This window comes from Nestor notabilis, unplaced genomic scaffold (assembly GCF_000696875.1).
Source record: "Nestor notabilis isolate BGI_N333 unplaced genomic scaffold, ASM69687v1 scaffold27855, whole genome shotgun sequence".
NCBI lineage: Eukaryota > Metazoa > Chordata > Aves > Psittaciformes > Psittacidae > Nestor > Nestor notabilis.
Genome location: NW_009928363.1, coordinates 52,105 through 70,635, shown reverse-complemented (window position 1 = coordinate 70,635; position 18,531 = coordinate 52,105). Strand labels below are relative to the sequence as shown.

Below are 18,531 nucleotides of genomic sequence, written 5' to 3'. Positions count from 1 at the left end.
AGATCTTTGTAAGGCTGAGTCAATGCACTTTCAGGGCTTTTCTTAACATTATGATTTTATCGGTTATAGTAAAAAGGTAAAGTTACAAACAGCAGCCATGGGAAACTAGCAACAAACTGTAACTCTAAGACTGCTGTCTCATCACTGGCATTTCAGAATCTATTAAACCTACTTCTTTTACTCTTTGAGAGCTCTGTTCCAATTTTTTCTTCCTTACTGTCTTCCTTTGCTTCTCTTAGGTTCGCAAATTTGTGGCCAAGGACAGTGCAGGGCTTCGTATCCGTAGCCACCCTTCCCTTCAGAGTGAGCAGATAGGCATAGTGAAAGTCAATGGATCCATCACTTTCATTGACGAGGTAATTAAGACATTTCTGTTGAAAATTGGGCTAAGATATAAAGCTAATTCGTGCAAATAATGTTTTTTCATGTTTACATGTTGACATATACAGATTAAGAACATAAGAATATAAATCACAACAATCTAAATATTTACTAATTTAGTTTTTCAAGCTGTCATTTCCTTTTACTTTAAAACCTGTGTAACAAACTTTCAAGACTAATATGAGGAAACAAAATTCCTAGAGTTCATCTTATAATAATACCTCTAAGGATTTAGCTGTTCATGACTTATTATTTCAACTCTACATAAAAATTTAGATGTAGGTGTTATTTTCATTACATCTTTCACTTCTGAAGGATCACTAGTGTGTTAGACTACTGTGCATGTATATTTCTTACAATATACCTTCATATGCAAGGAATACTTTTGCAATTTACTAAGTTGTATCAGCAGTGGAAAACTGGCAACTGGGGAACTTAAAAAAGCCTTATGAAGGCTTGGCTTTCTTTTTCTCTCAAAGCAACTCTTATTACTGCATCATCTGATTTAAATTTATCTTTGCACCTTGCCTTCTAAAAAGATATGCCTCCCATTGCTTTGAAATTCTGATTTTGTTGATGTTCCTCTTTACCTCATTCTTAATTCTATCAGTGTAGTGGTGATCATTGCTTCCTTGCTACTGTTGTCTGTTTGTCTGAAGTCTGTTAATTCTTACTAGCTTTGGAGCAGTTACAGAAGGGCATGGCTCGTTTTTGTTGCTTGTTTCCCATAGATCCACAATGATGATGGTGTTTGGCTGAGGCTGAATGATGAGACAATAAAGAAGTATGTTCCTAACATGAATGGTTACACTGAAGCCTGGTGTCTCTCTTTTAACCAGCATCTTGGCAAGAGCCTTCTGGTACCTGTTGACGTAAGTAAAAGGTGCCTTTGAAAAATATCCAAAAGGTACACTCTATCCTCATTACAAGACTTTCTTTAATTAAGGCTGCAAATGAGTCCTGAGGTAAACAATACTTTAGTTACCAAATACTACCTTATATGTGTTTGCATTTTCAAGGGCTGTTGTGTAATGAGGGTGGAGTGTAGAAAGGTATGAGGCTTTTATGTTGAAGTCTCTTGTCCTGAGAGAGAAACAAAAGTGCAAGGACTGCTATAACAGCATACAAAAGTATAATCATACTAGTTTGTTGTCTGCAAGCAGATGTTTCTGATGCAAGATTTCGTTGTCTGCAAAGTGGTCCACTGTTGTTGCCATGATTTCAGAAGATTGCAGCCAGCAATGAATCAATGTAACTGAGGCTTTTTTAAAAAAATGGAAAACTTCTTTAGGCTCTGTTGCTTTTTGTATGTGTTTTTGGTGAGTTTCACACCTGAATCCTTGAGTTATCAATTATTAGCTAATCAAAGAGTCCCAGACCATCAAGACTGAGTGAAAAATTGAGTTTCTAAGAGGAGGCACAGTGTACTGAGTAACTGTGATCACCATCATGACAATTCAAAGATTACTCCTTTTCTGGAAACAAGATATAGTTTAATAAAGTATATTAGCCGAACCAGTGTTGCTCAGAAAAATTGTGAAAGTGCAGGCTTTTCTGGCTCATCCGGTTTTGTGCGTTCCCTAGAATGGGCAGTACCTTGGTTTCTTCAGGGTAGAATGTGGGAACCAGATCTAATTGCAAATACTGCTACTTAGATCTGATTTGACACCTTGTATGAGTGAGCTGCTACTGCTGTTCCAGGGCTGTTTGCTAGTAGCCTGACGTGAAAGTTCTTAAATCCCCTGTGGCTACAGCCTGTGTTCTGACAAACACTGTTATTCCCAGCCCATGGCAGGGGGTTGGAACTAGGTAATCTTTAAGGTCTCTTGCAACCCAAACTACTCTATAAATCTGTGATCATCTTCTTATTCACCTTCTTGTCCATAAATTATTCATTATTTTGGGAATTACTTTAATACTGCATTTAGGAAGCAAAGTATTTCTGTAGTTAGCCATCAGACACTCAAATACTGATGATGGGCATATTATCTAATTTATTGTAGAATATATGAAAATTCAGCTTTGCTTAAAATGTTTTGCCTTAGAAATTGATGCTCATCAGAATTGCTGTATTATACTTTCATGAAACATTAATATTTTTATGCAGCAGTTAAATTTTACCCGTTCACCAGTGATAAAAGTAAATTCACCTTGGTTAAGTAGTTAACTTCAGTAAATATTGTAAGTCTGGATGGGTATTACATTGTTAAATTTTATTTGTTTTGTTTTGTTTCTTAGTTAAACTGTTTCTAATTCTTTTTTACTTGCTGAAGGGAATAGTTTTGAGCTCAGCAGTCCTGTATGTGGTTAGCAAGAACTTGCTGCGAACCACAAAATGACTTTCAAATAGCTCTTGTACACACTTAGTTCTAGAGAAGGACATCCCCTGTGCTCCCTGAGAAAAGCCTGAAAGGAAGTGGCTGTCATAAATAACACTCAATCTTGATAATGTAATCTTTGAGAATTCAAATTTCATTTGAATAAGTAGGTCAGGTACAATCAAATGTGAAAAACAGCATTTAGTTATCACAGATTTCATTCTCTGCTTCTGTAAATGTCAAATAAAATATTTATTTTTTTTTTTCCCCTTAAATGGTGTTGTAATTAGTTTCGTTACCATTTAGACTTACTAGGAGCTGGTAAATATGCCTAATTTTCTTTTAAGTAACCAGCTGCATTACATCTTTAATGACACAAGGTGAAACAATGCATGCTTGCTTAGCTTCTGATAAACCATGGCCAACATAGTAGAAGTCTTACAAAAGCAACTATTGTAACAATGTAGCTGTATATAATAAGATGTGTTTTGAACTAGTTTTAGATGGAAGGTTTCTTTGCATCTCTCATATACTTTCAAATTTTTGAAAGGGCTTAGCATGTCCTGAAACTATTGAATTTCATTGTGACTGTCATTTGATTCATAATAACTAGAGGTAAAAGGAAAAAACTGTTCTCAATATTTTCTTTCTTTCTTTCTTAAAGGCCACAGACCAGAAGTCAAGGTTCAGTAGCTTCCTTTTGAGTGCCTTGGTCTTTACTGCATGCTTTTCTAGCATTATGCACCACAAAACCTTATGAAATTCAAGAAACTCTTTCGTAAGCTCCAGATTTTTGTAGCTCAGATTAAAACTTTTTTCTCTGCTAAATCTTGATCACCCCTTAAGTAAATAAAATCTGTCAGTACATTTTTTAAAATACGCTAAAAAGTGTATTTTTAAAAGAAAGCCTTAATGTTTCACCACTGTATTAATTGAACAGTGAACAAAAATCCCCAGCATTTTGCAGCAGTGTTAATTTCGGCCTCTTGCAGGTACAATATATGTCTCAAGAGAACATTTTGTTTATTGATATTAGCTAGATACTTTATAATAAAGCAAACATTGAATATCTTAGATCTCCTAAATACGTTACTTCTGTATATTTTGACCAAAGCAATTATATTTAAAGATAAATGATCTTAGGAAAGCAGAGATCCATTGTAGTTATTAGACTATTTAGCTGAGCTGTTGTCATTTGCCGCCTTAGAAAATCTGCATAGTTGAATCTGTTCCTCTTGTTGCTCTTGTCCTTTCATGAGGAACTGCTGTATAGCCATTGATCTGAAATTGTGCTTCCAATCCATTGTAGGCAATGTGATTATAAGACTATGAATTTAATAGACTGTGATTTTGGATAAACTGCTTCCATCCCTGGTAGTCATTTTTCTTTCTGTCTTGTGACATTCAGTGAGCTTCTTGAGAAAGTACTTGTGAAGTTCCTTAAACAGTTACGTTCTTATGCTTACACACAGTACTTAGTAGAAAGGTACAAACAACATAAACCAGTACACACTAGGAGGCAATAAATTTGATCTTGATTAAGCTCTGAAACATGACTTCTAAAAAAATCATATTCTAAATGTGGTTTTGTTACTTAATTTTAAATATAAAACTTTACTATAAGGTATATTGTACCCTGCTGGCCAGTTATATCATTACATTCCCTGACCGCCATAGGCAAGCAGGATTGAGAAACTGCGTTTTTCAAACCATTATTGCAGAAGAAGAAAACCAAAATTAGTATGTAGACTGCAGTGTTTGGTCACAGAACCTCAGAAAGCTGAATGTTCTGTGGCAAAGTTGAGGGACATCCACAAGAGATATCTACCATCATTTTAGGCACAATGGAAGGCAATTGCAAAGTAAGATGATGTTGAGTAAAATGTCAACATTTTTTTTTCTTTCAAAGCTAAGGCTTATCTTAATGATATTGAGATTTTGAATGCTTCTCATGATCTGCTTACTTTTGGTAGCAAATTTAAGTAATTCTTTTTTTTTTTTTTTTCCTGAAACTTTGTTGAAAAAAAAGTATGAATTCCTGATTTTTTATTTTTTTTTTTTTGTGGGTGGAGGGAAAGCTTGAAAGGCAAAAGAGGAACTAAATCTGCAGGTGGTAGCATAAGGATTAAATATTGAGGTTGTATTTAGTAGTTTCTTCAGAATGAAAACTAAAATACATGCCTATCCACTCATCTAAACTGGCATACAGTGTGGTAATAGCCAGGAAGTTCTAAAGCTCCTAGACAAAAGGAGAGCTTTTAGTTTGATCGTCTCAGTGTTGTGAAGCCAGCATGGTCCCAATTCACTGCTGTTGGTTTCTTTTATATTTTGCATGTACAGCTTTACAACATACAAAAATAAATCTTTAAAATTGTACTTAAATATTTTACGTATGGGTAGTCCATATTTTTCTGTAGAAGTCCATGACAAAATATGAAATATGCTGCAAAATAATATAATCAATCAGTTAATCTATGTTGGATGCTTATGAAATCCTCTCTCATAAGGCAAATGTGGACTTCTTATAGTTTTCATAGTTTTATTTCAAATTGATAAGCCTTTACCCTGCCAATCTTCCAATCCAAGACCCTCTCCCCAGTGCCCCAAACACATCTTACTAGTACATTGTGGTACCATTTTCCATTTTGAGTAGAGGTACTGTAAAATCTAAAGAAATGCTGGTGTTTTGACAGTTTCTCTGGTTGTCAAAAACACAAATCATTTGTATTACTGGAATTTGATGTAAGCGGATGTTTAGCAAACAGAACATAGCTGGATGATTGGCTTCTGTAATGAGACAGAAGCACGGATTTACTTACTTTTAACGTGTGAATGTTTTTTCATGGAACACAGGGGAGGCATGCCAAGAATGTTTTGTACTTGTTTCTTCTTGAAGGGGTTGGTTGCCTTTTCTTAAATAACTGTTAAATTTTAATGTGACTGCTGTCCAGGGATTTTTCTTGGTTTCCCTATCAGGATGGGGATAGGAAATGAGACTTCGATTGCTCTGTTCATAGAGATAAAAAGCTTGATTTGCCAAAGGGATTCTGTCATAAATAACCATTATTAGTCTACTGTATATGTACTATTAATTCTTTCATTTGACAGGAAAAGTGAAAAATCATTTCAAATTAGTATAAATCAGTTTATGGAGAAAATATGGTTTCTTTTTCATGTTTTCCAGTGGTTAAAAAATGCTGTCCTAGCTGTTCTGTGGGAGGAAAAAATACACAGAACAGCAGCACTCATTTCTATAGTAAGAGCTATTTATTATAAAATAAGTGAAGTCTCTCTGGCAGCTCTATTTAGTTTATGATAGTTTGTTATAAACTAGTAAATGCATTTTATATTTTATGAAAGCGATGAAATCTTAGCGTTCTCCATACAGCACTCTGAAATTTTTGGTTCTGGTAGAGTGCAATTTTGATGTGCAAACTGGTGAAATAATTTTGTGCAAGTGAATTGCTTTCAGCAATAAAGTGCTTAGCCCTTCTGCATCTATTCACTTCTGACTTGGTGACTAAAAGTCCATGTGCATTTGTCTTGCAATAGTTGAAATTACCTTTCAGAACAGGAAACCATCTTGCTGTACAAAACTGTGGTTTATGGTGAGACCAACTGTTTCATTGTAACAGAAGCAAGGGATTTTTCTCTGCACCAAAGACTCCAGCTTTATAGGGGATGTCTGGCTCTTAATTTCAGTAAATGGCATGACACACTACATCCATTTTGAGCTTTTGACATACTGAACTGGTTTTGTTTAATGGATGATTTGCCATGGTGAGCAATGGACTCGGGTGACTTGATGAGGAAAACAAAACTTTTCCCCTTTTGCAAAACATTCTACCAGTAAATTGACCTGTGGAGACAGTTTGCATTATAGTACCTCGAGCTTTTCCTCCAGTGTTTCTTTGTTCCCATTTCTTTGTTGATATATGTCTTTTTTTTTTTAAACTTTGTTGCTCAGAATGTCTTTAATGCTAGCCAAGGAGTAAGGGATTTGGACTTTTTTACATGGACTTCCAAAGCTTTACCTCCTAAGGTGAGTTAAATGACAGGAACAGTCACTCTGTATCTTGTGTTTTCAGATTGTACCTTGTGACTCAACTTCATAGTAAATATTCCTTGAAGTCTGTTTTACTTTGAATTATTTTTACAGGAAATGGCAGATTTGCATATGGTGCTGTATCTGTGTCTCTTCCTTTAGGATGAGAAAAAAACCAGGGCGGATTATTGAATTTTCATTAACTCATAAGTAGCATTTTCTTTTTTTAACAAACCAAATTAGAAACTGAGAGGTGGCCTAGTAACATAATAAAGGCTTTGATTCTCTTTGATGCACAATGTATTAGTAATTTTTTTATTTTTTTTACTGGATTGTTAACATTAAATTGCAGCACCTAATAAGATGATATTTCTATGAGGAAAGCCACAAATATTTAATAAATACTCAGTCCATTCTTAATCCTTTTTTTTTTTTATATAATTATAAAATGATAGGAACAAGTTATGTTAGGTACAGATAAGCAGTTAAAATTATGGGCAGAAGTGCTTCTCTAAATCACTTTATAACTCTGTAGCAATTTTGGGTCAAGGGTTTTTTTCAGAAGACTTTGTAATGAAGATGACACTCAGTGTTGTACATATTTGTTTAGAGATTTAAAAACTTGTTTTTCCACTGAATATTTTTCCCCAGAGTAGCAAACTACTTATTATTATGTCAAAATCTAGACAATATTTAAGCTGTCTGTAAAACAGACAGATTGATATTTTTTTTTTTTGTTGAACCAGTTTACGTCAGCTTGCATTAACTTGTTTTGGAAGTTATGTATTTACAGAACAGATTGTTTGTATAAAGGCTTCTTGTAAAGACTGCAGTATTAGTCTGGACATAGTGCACAGACCAAAAAGCTGAAAAGATGATAATTAAAGAGATCAGATGAAAATGCTTATGTTATTTTCGTTTACATTAATACAGAAGTTTGGTTTAGAACAGGTGAAAGTAGTATTCTAAACAACAAGAAGTGAACTCGTGGAATGTGTTACAGTGTGTGGATGCAGAAAGTATCAGCACATTCAGAAGAAATTAAACAAATTTATAGAAATCAGATTCATAAATACTAAAGAAAATAGCATATAGCCTCCAACATCCATAATCAAAAGATATTAAGTGTTGTTTGTTTATGAAGGACAAACCAGTAATAAGGACTTGTATGCTAATTCTAGAGAGCATCTCCTGTTGCCACTGCTAAACACAATAAATTGGACTAGGTGATCCACTGGCTTTATCCCGTAGGGCATTTCTTAGTTCTTGACTTTCAGTTGTTCTTTAAAAGCACCCAATACTTGCACTGTAAGCATAACAGAGCTCAATCCTGCTTCTCACTTGCTTTCTGCTGAAAAAGAAAACAGCACCCAAACCCAAAAATGTGCATTACTCCTGTCCCTTGCATTTTTCTGTACAATAGCCTTTCTCTTCAAGCTATGGCTGGCTGAAAAATTTATGCTACTATTTCTTTCCTTTCAGTAACTACCAATTTTTCTCAATAAGAAACTCAGAAAGTGTTTTCTTATTTCAGGTTTTGGTATGTATTTCATCTGTAATTGGTATCAGCTGAAATAAATTTGCAGACCGTTTTTGTTCTCATAGTGAAATAATAAATATGCACTAATATTGACAGGTGCATTTAAGAATCTGTGGTGTTGCTGTTGTTCTTTGTCCTTACTCTAAATTAACAATGTATTCTAAATGTTAAATCAAAAAAGCATATCATTTGGAAAGAGATAATGTTCAAATTCCCTTTATGCAGCCCCAAACTCTTCCACAAAATTTCAGAAATACAGCAGGAGGAATGAGAGTGTATACTGATAAGTGTCAGTATGAAACAAGGTTTAGTGAAAGTGGTTAGAATAAATAATCTGTCTCTAGTGGCAGGTATGAGATACTCCTTTTATATAAATGGTTACATTTATACCACCTTTGTTTCAAGAGTAATATGGTGATTTTCCAGTTAATACCCAGTTTACTAGTAATTAGTTGTTTATCATTGCACATTAAAATTAGCAGCGTAACTAGTACCTCTTTTAGCTTTGAAATTTAGCTATTGAAGTCTTGAAATAAGTATTTCTTACTTAAAGAGTTCAAAGGTATTATTAATAGGTTTTACTCTGTTTTGTTTTGCCTTTTTTTTTTTTTTTTTTTTTTTAATTTCTCAGGAATCTAGGTGTAATACTGATGATTTTTTCAAAGACCTAAATTCACACTGCCCACAGGAAGCAGTGATGCAAGAACAAGATATGCCATTCCTTCGAGGTGGACCTGGAGTGTACAAGGTAGTGAAGACTGGCCCATCAGGTCACAACATCAGAAGCTGCCCTAACCTTAGAGGTATCCCAATTGGAATGTTAGTTCTGGGAAACAAAGTCAAGGCAGTGGGCGAGGTATGGATCCTTGTAGCTTCAGTTCATGTCTTCATAGATACCAGTATATAACAGTAGTAAACACAACAAAAGAATCTGCCTCTGTACAGGTTTGCTTTTCCAACCCTCATGATAAATACTAACCTATGAACTTGGTTTATATTATAAGTACTAATGCAATTATGTCTTTTGCCTTTTAGCTGTGTGCATTGATTGGAATAATGTTAAAATTGTATTGCAGTTGCATATGCTTGCTTACATATTTCTGTTACAGTTACTGTTATGTTACAGTATTCCTTATAAAATTATGTTTCTTGTTCAACTTTTTTGTCATATTCTTTGACAGAATTTTGTTTCATTGAAAACATGTTTTTCTAGGACCTAACCAATTAACACATTATTCTGTTTCTCTGTATTGATTGTATTCATTTGTTCAGTTGCTGAAATACTGTTACTATTCCCAGCTGTGGTATTTATGGTTAAGAAGGGCTTAAGGATGAAGTGTGTCATGCTATTTCCTAACTATATCAGGGAAAAAATTAGTACTCGTACGAACTTTGCATATATAACTTGGTATTACAATTCTACTGTTGCAGCCACCAATAAAAAGGCATGTTTTGGTGAATATCTCCTTCAGGTTTTTATTTCGGCTTTTTTTGGATGTTCTGAAGTTGTGGTGTTGGTGTTTTGCTGCTTCTGAACATAAACAGGTCTAAGATTTTTGGAAATACTCCTAAGTAAATGTGCCATAAGTAGATTTGGTACTTCAGTCTGCCTCAGCCTGTGGCCTTAATTTAAGAAACTTTTTTTTTTTTTTTTTACATTTCCTTTGTAATACAAAGATTGGAATGAGTGTGTTTTTCATGTACTATAAGACATTGCTGAATAATGCTACTGAATTATCTGAGAAGTCAATAAATTGTGCTTTTTTTGTGTGTGCATCAGGTGACTAATTCAGAAGGTACATGGGTGCAAATGGATAAGAACAGCATGGTAGAGTTCTGTGAAAGTGATGAAGGCGAGGCATGGTCATTAGCTAGAGACAGAGGTGGAAATCAGTATCTCCGGCATGAAGATGGCAAGTTGTTTTGTTTTTTTAATTTAACTTAGAAAAAATTAAGCAATCTAAACAGGACAAAGAAGTAAAGACAGAACTGAGTTTTAAACAGGTATAACATTAACTTATGCTTTTTCATTTGAGTTATTTTACACAGTTGGACTTCAAAGTTGTTGTTTAGAAACATAAATATTTTTTAAAAGAATAGTTAAAATATTTACCCATGTTTTCTTCTATATCAGTTACAGATCATGATTTTAACTGTCCTTCTTTCAGCAAAGAAGGGGAATAACCAGGAGCTTTTAATAAAATGTATATATTGCGGACAGGGAAAAGGTGTTTACTTAATACTAGTACTATGTACTTTTTGAAGTCATAGATTCTATTTTTAGTTATGTCTGATAATGTCAAGTTCTGAGGAGTTCAAAGAGCACAAGTAGATTGTAGAAATTAAATGTTTGTGAATTAGAACAATACCTTACTGTTGAAAGCACATGTATTCAATATTAGGGTTTTTAACTTCATCGTTTTCTGTTCTAATATGAGGCTGTTTGCTTTTCCAGTAGAAAATTATTTCTCTGGAGTTAATAACTTAAGCAGTGTGCAGAAATTTCCACTCGGGTACTTATTTTGAGGAATAGGTATAACCTAAATTTAAGTAACTTGATAGTATTTTGTGTATTTTTAGTCTTTTCTAGTTTCAGTAATTTTAGCTGTCGTTACATCTTTTCTACAGTTTCTCTGTGCTTTAAGAAAGAATTCCCAAGTTTAGAAGAAATTAAATAAGACCCTTTCTTGAAGGTCATTCTTCAGATTGTTAATACTTCTGTACTGTTACTGAAAGATGTCTTCAAGTATATCATTGTTCTCACAGAAAAACAAGCTCCAGGCTTTAAGGACAAAACCCTGTAATAGGATTTTTATGATCCAGTGCATAGGGTTACCATCTTACAAACTTTCTGATGCGAGTCCTAAGCCTCAACATGTCTGATATTATTCCTTTCTAGATGAGTCTGTGTTTTTATAAGCAGGGTGAAGCTAGATGTCTCTTCTACATCTACCTGCAGAAGTTTCAGTAGTTATCAGTGCAGTTACTGAGATATTTCAAACTATTCTATGTTCCTAGTCCATTTTAGTACCAGGTGAAATTAATGTGCTTAAGCCACATCTGAAAATTACTTAAATTAATTGCTTTTATTTACCATGAAATTAATTAGGACTACTCTTTGTCATCAGTTTCAATGCTTTTGCTGTAAGAAAATAATGGGGACTTGGAGGAGCTCCAGCTAGATTTGCAACTATCTATATTTTTATCTAAAAATAATACCATCTTTCAGATTACTTTTGTATTTTTCTTATTTAATAAAATGATAGTGAAATTCCCAGAAAGAAGTAGGATTTCTGTCAGAGGCAAAGCAAAAGTCATATTGAATACACGAGTCTATAGCCAGGTGTCCAGATACTTCAGCTGAAATGCTACATTGAGATCTACATTTGCCTCTAATTGGGAAAATTCCAGCTCTTTTCTTGGAGCTGATTTTATTTTATTTTTTGTTTTCCCTTCTCATTTGGCTATTTGTGTTATGTAAAGGTTTGTACTCTGAAATGCAGTTTTGGCCTGAAATGTAGTTTTCTAAAACTGGCTTTTAGTTATAAGAGTTGTGTTGGGTTTTTTTTTTGATTGGATCCACATTATTTTTAGTACATTTATAAGATAAAAAGTTGTTCAAGTTGCCAACCTGAGCTGTTAACCTGTGTTTGGGAGATTTCTTGTAAATTTTTCTCATAGATCATCACTTGGAATGATATTTCTGACCACATTAAGTCACTAATGTTATGGATATTCTGAAAGACTCGAGGTTGGGATTAGTTGGAGGGTTTTTTAATATCATACAGAAAGCAAAACTGTAGTTTTCAGTAACAGGAATAAATCTGTCAGGGGAAAAAGTGTCATATGTCCCATGAACTATTAGGGAGTAGTCAGGATTAAGTTTATTGGCTCTGAGTTTGCCATTCTGAATTCTGCACCCTGCTTTGTCAAATGAATTTAACAATAACTGTCCAAAGAAAAAATACTGAATGGTGTGATGCCACCAAAAAACAAAGTCTCAAGCCTGTTCCAAAGTGGCATATGACAGCAAAGTTGGCCATAACTTGGTCAAACATAAAAGCAGTCTGCATGGTATTAAGTCTCCATCTTTATATTTTTAGAGCATGAGCTCTGAAGAAGAGAGATGTGCTTTTCATTTTTAAGAGAATTGGGTGTAAGTGGAAGAGTGCTATCTGTGGGGAAAAAATATCACTCCTTTGCTTTGTGACTCATCATTCCAATGTAAACCATTATACAAAGAAGATCTAATCCTGAAGTGATACGGTTTTTTTTTACAGAACAAGTTCTTCTAGATCAAAATGCTCAGACTCCTCCCCCAAGTCCTTTTTCAATACAAGCTTTCAGTAAGGGGACAAGCTGTAGTAATGGACAAGGGTTTGATTATGGCCTTGGAAATAATAAAGGTATGTTTATACACTCATATTTTAAAAAAATCATGGTTTTCTTAACTTTGCTATATTTTTACTACTCATTTCCTACTCTTTTAGGCTCTATGAGATGATCTCCAAAAGACATAAGCAGTAGTGCCATGAGTTGCAAGGTGTTTTACAAAACATGTAGTTAGTGCAATAGCTGCTTTTTCTCTGCTCTAATATCACTCAAAGTACTCTGTATAAAAAGGGTCATCAAAGATCTGTAACTTACAGTTGAGGATTTCTGTAATGGCAGATACAAAACTATAATGCAGAAATGAAAAATACATACTTGTAAAGCAAGGTAATGAAAATTACTTGATTTAGAAAGCAGTGCTTTGCATTGATGAGAAACGTTTGTAAACACTTCTCACCTGTCCTGACGTTTTTTAAGAGCCTCTAATGGGATGGCAAGATAAAAAGATACCATCTGAGATTTAAGTTGTAAAACTGAAGTTACCTTTCAATCACAGTAAACTGAAACTGCATGCCTTCTGTTCATTCATTGATTAGATCTAGAAGATTTAATAATACAGAAGGGACTTTTGCTGAGGCAGATGTCACTGAGAAACATTACTGAAACATGGAGCTTTATTATTCTGCTCTTAGATCGCTGTAGTCTGTCAAGGCCACTACAAACATGGGCCTAATGTGTGCTATGTGTTTCTAACACCAGCATATATTCCTAGTGATCTTCTAAATAAAATAACTTGATTTAAGACTTGTTTTAAAAGAGATGAAGGGGAGAAGATTATTCCTGTATGTTCTAGTCTGATATTCTCATAGCAACAAAGTTTTGTATCATTTCACAGTGTTTTACTGCATAAAGAAGCGGTTCATATTTGTCCATGCTTTGCTATAGGAACCCTCCTTTTTTTATTTTTTTGAACAAAAGCTGGAAAAGTTGGAGTGTTTTCTTTTTGGTTTATAGGGTCTTTTATATAGAACTGCTTTTTCCCTGTTCAGCCATACTCTTTTCAAAATAATGGTTGAATTACAGAAGTGGAAGTGTTTAAGATACTCAGTGTGTGAGACAGTATTACAGGTTGTCTCTGAGCATCACTTACTCTTTTTCTGTAGAAGCATATTATGAAAATATTTTTTCTTCTGTTGTCCAAAGATAAAATCTTGGAGATCAATATGCTATATTAACAGGTATCTTAGTTTTTAAAGGCCTTGTGATTCTTTTCACTAGATCCTATCTTAAACAGTTCCTAAGGTGTTTCTTTGGGATATTACAGTTACAGAAAGTTTGGAAGCTACTCCTGGTATTGAAATCCATATAATTTTAAACACATTATTCTCTCGACATGCCCTTAGGCTGTGCTGTTTAGTGTGAGTGAGCAACTCGGCTAGATGACTCATTTCATTTTGAGTACTGTAATTCCTTCTGAATTGCCCAAGAGCGGAGAGTTGGTGGCAATTAGATTGGAAGAATAATGATCTTTTCCCTAAAATAGAATCCCTCTCTGTATCATTACTTTGCATACAGTCTTTTTGCTTTCTCAGGTCTAAGAAGTTTTGAGTTTTGTGGATAACAAAAAAAAAAAGGAAGGCACAAGCACAATCTCTTGGGGGAATTTCTGCATGAAGCAGTTTTTTTGGAGGTGCTTGTTTGTTAGGAGAACTTCTATAGGGATGCACTAGTTTCAATGAAAATTCAATCACCATCTATGAGCATTTCAAACTGCTGGTCAAATAAATGTAAAGATCCCTATGTAATACATCTGTGTTTACAGTATTACCTCTAAGACAGAAGACATAATTTCCAGAATCGTTCTGTTTAATTTAGCTGTGTCTTCTCCATTCCAGCCTTCTACATTGCAGACAGTGTAGAATATTACATTAATTTAATATTCTCGTAAATGGCCCTACTCACCTCCATATTTAATTATTCAGGGCAGATGACTTTCAACGTCTTTTCAGATGTTCTTCCCTTTAAAATAATTACTCATTTTAGGAAATAGGCCTGATGTATTTAATAGTAATAGTGGTTTTTCAAACTTGTCAATCACTTCTGGATTATTAATGTAGGAATGATTGCTGCCCAAGTATTGATTCCAGTATGTTTGGGGGTGTACTATGTCCAAAACAGTTACTGATACCTTTAGATGATTATTCGGAAAGGCATTCCAGCTATTTTCTGGTATTTTTGTTCTCTCAATTTTGAAATTAAAATATCAAGAAAATAAAATTTTGGACCTCTTGAGTAATACAGGGTTCCATACACCCACCGGTCTTTATCTAATTCCATGAAAAGACAATTGATAATCACCAAATAATGTTGTAAATTCTGTATTAGCAGCTAATTTTTTACTAGGATTTCTAGAATGCTGCCAAAGTTATATGAGTTTGCAGAATAAAGTGATGCTGTTAGGATTTTCTTGGTGTTGGTTCAAATCTGAAATGTTCTCCAACTCTTGCAAAATGCTCATATTTCTAAGTATACTTCAAGTTATGACATGGATTGTAAACTCTGCCTTCTTACTGTAGGCTTCATGTATTTCTAATGCTTACGTAGAGTTTGTTGAGAATTGGCATTCATAAATAAAACCTATTTTTAACATGCTAGTTTTTTGAAGGCCTTCATTTGCCTCACAACAAATGTATGTTGTTCTTCAGAAACCACTTTCAGTTCCTAAGTGGTACTTAGATTTTCTTAAATTATCTTCAATCTGATCTTGAAAAACAGCGTGATGGAATGCTTTTAAAGGTATTTGCAAAACGAGCAAATATTTACCAAAGCCTTGGTGCAGAAATACACGTGCCAAAGCCTAATTACATGTTACCTTTCCCTTCTCATCAGTTCTTCTAATCTTTTTCTGCATGTTCTGTTGCATGTGTGTATTATTGTAAATGCTAAGGTTTTCTGTTTGTTTTTTTCCTTTGGCTGCTCTTCATTTTTTAGTAAGGTGAATATAAATCTCTACTTTGAAATGTTTAAAATAATTGCAGTAGAATACATATGATTCATAAGAACCCTGCTTGTAATTTTCAGTAATTTTATTGCCATGCATGGGGTGAGATTTTTAAGTTTAGCCACAACCAGAGTTTTATGTGGCTAAATAAGATTTCTGCTCTTTCTCTATTATCATCATTTAAACTTTAACGAGCGCCATTTTACTCTGCCTTTCTGGAGAATGATAGGTAACAGGTTGTAGTTTTGACTGTTTTGCCCACTACAGGTGACCAACTGAGTGCCATACTGAATTCCATTCAGTCACGGCCAAATCTCCCAGCTCCTTCCATCTTTGATCAAGCTGCAAAACCTCCCTCTTCCCTAGTCCACAGTCCATTTGTGTTCGGACAGCCCCTTTCCTTCCAGCAGCCTCAGCCACAGCTTCAGAGTAAGTTTGTCAGCCTTACCTGCCTCATCAGTCCATTTCTGCAGCTTTGACATTGCTGTTCTCAGTTGCTTACCACCTACTAATCATCCCTCAGTGCACCTTTTTGGTTTTATTTTGTTACGTTTTTCATGATTCAAAAGCATGCGAGGTGTAATGCTCCTAAAGAAGTATACTTGTTCATCTTAAATTTCTATGTTGATAGTATTTTGCTTTTGTATGTGTTCTGCAGTGTAGATAAGTCATGAGAGTGTTTTCAGTATTGTATGCAACTCTGGGTTTACCCTTAAGGTGAATATTTTATATGGTACAAAGTGTTGATAATTCTTTTAATGTCAGGAATGGACTGCAGTAAATTTATAGGTATTAAATTTTCTCACCTTCTGAATTTATTTTTTTTTTGTCATCACTCCTAGCTTTAGGGATGTAGCTGGACAGTTGGAACAACTTAACATTAATACTCATAAGTAGTGTTCTGTCTAGGAGTTGGGTGCTCATAGGATTGGCATGAACATGGAATTTTGCACCTTGAGGTGAATAGTAGTTAACCTGATTACTGATGGGAGGACAGGAAACTGTTTAGTTTTTAATTAATGAGAAATAAAAGCTCATCATTTGTGATGGATATCACGTATTGCAGTAAATTCTTCCCTATATACAGAACACATATAGCATGGGTCACAGGAATACTCGCCTTCTCCTGTGTCCCATAAACTGTCCTTCAGAATTGCCTCAGCTCTTTCTTGTGGGACCCTGTTAGTCAGTTCAGTCTCTATGTCTGTGTAGTCCTGGATCTATCCAGCTTATCTTACTGAAGTGACAGTGACATGCTTCAGATAATTAGATTAAAATCTCTAATTCACAGTTAAAAGCAATCAGAAATAGTCCAACATCCTGAAAGCAGAATATTCTAAAACTTACTTAAATAAAACAGCTGATCGCCAGTGGCTCCATCTCACCATCACTGAGAATTTGTCAACTGTGTATTCTCTCCCATCACTTTTAGTGTTCTTGTCTTGTTCAGAGTAGTAAAGTCAGAGCTTCTTATTCAACTCTGCATCAAAAATAATCCTAAATGTCTCCTTTCAAATTTCAGATTATTTGCTCATTAGTGTTTAGACCTATAGTGTATGAAAAGGAAAGCTGTCAAGATTTTTTTTTACTGGCTGCCCAACAAGATCTTGCTCAATGGATTTGTCTGTCCAACAGATGTAGATAAACTATATTCAGTAAGCTACATCCATGGTTCGTTTTAGTAAGGATCCTTTATTCAAAAGGGGACCATTTTTGTTAAATAGGGGAAGTGCTGGTAGTCTACAATACAAAATAATAATGAAACTTGAAAATTTTTTCAAGTTTGTGTCTGATTTGGGATCTTACCTTAGTACAAGATCTCAACTGATACGGTCCTTTGGCCCTCGGGCAGGTCAAAAATCGTCAACCAGAATGGATATACTGTTGTAGCTGTGATTTGATACAAGTTTATTTGATACAAGTCTTTCTTCCAGTTTATTATCTAATTTAAGTTTGATGCAGGTAATGTAAATTATGCAAAAAGGAGATAAATAGTAAGATTTTTATTTTGGCTATGAAAATTTAAGAATAATATGGGGAAAAAATTCCTGTTTGAACTTCCTTTATTCTTTTGCAAATTTATTACTCCTTCATCCAAAGTCAGAATATCATCAGGGAGTCCTGTAAGACTATATTCATACAGTTTTTCATTTGATAGTCAAGGAAGTTATGAGGGATATAAGGCTCTAGATTAAATGTTTAAGCAGTTACTGTACTATGACTGTGTAACTATATATGACTATATCTGTGACTTCACATATTAGAAAGTAATGGATTGATTTGCAATATAAGATTAATTGGAATAGCAAGGCATACATGCAATAAAAATAGTTAGAGAAGTTCTATTTAGGTTGCATTCTGCTGTGTGGGTTTTAATCCATGTTCAATGCTGATGCAGTTATAATAGAACTGTAACAGAAACTCCTCTTAAGTGTTCAGTTTTCATTCATTATTTCCAACGCACTTTGCAGTCTGCAATTAAAAGTTAAATCTATTGAATAATATATCCCAAGGCTCCATATCAAGTCACTTGTATTTTGCCCTAGACATGCTTAATTTTAGTTTCAAATTATGTGCTCCATCCTTGTGCCTCTTGCAGCAAAGTTAGATCTAGAAATTTAAGTGAACATTTGTAGTCAATAACTGCTATATTAAAGCATCTAATGACAGTCTAATAGTTTGAAAGAAGTTGTGGCAGCCTAGATTTCTATGGTCATAGAAGTTCTATGCTAAATACCCGTCTTGACTGAAAATCAGAAGACTCAATTTCTGCTCGAATTCTGAGTATAAATGAAGCATGGAAACTTAAAGGATCAAGAAGGATTTTTTTTTTTTCCAGCTTTCAGCAGTATGTGCTGGGTCATAAAAGTCCATAGGTGTGACAAGTCAAGGAAGCAGGATCTTGCCATGCTGT

At 34.4% G+C, this 18,531-nt stretch overlaps 1 protein-coding gene across 1 annotated transcript in view; it reads left to right on the top strand.

Moving 5' to 3' along the window:
* Positions 1-239: 239 nt before the first annotated feature.
* Positions 240-18,531, top strand: part of LOC104405698 (E3 ubiquitin-protein ligase MYCBP2-like) — a gene marked incomplete at its 5' end in the record, with an annotated part of 59,609 nt that continues 41,317 nt past the window's right edge. The window contains 7 exons of the mRNA XM_010014471.1: positions 240-356; positions 1,113-1,253; positions 6,667-6,741; positions 8,916-9,140; positions 10,065-10,197; positions 12,565-12,690; positions 15,885-16,046. Coding sequence (XP_010012773.1) covers positions 240-356; positions 1,113-1,253; positions 6,667-6,741; positions 8,916-9,140; positions 10,065-10,197; positions 12,565-12,690; positions 15,885-16,046 — 979 coding nt within the window. The remainder of the gene's footprint in view (positions 357-1,112; positions 1,254-6,666; positions 6,742-8,915; positions 9,141-10,064; positions 10,198-12,564; positions 12,691-15,884; positions 16,047-18,531) is intronic.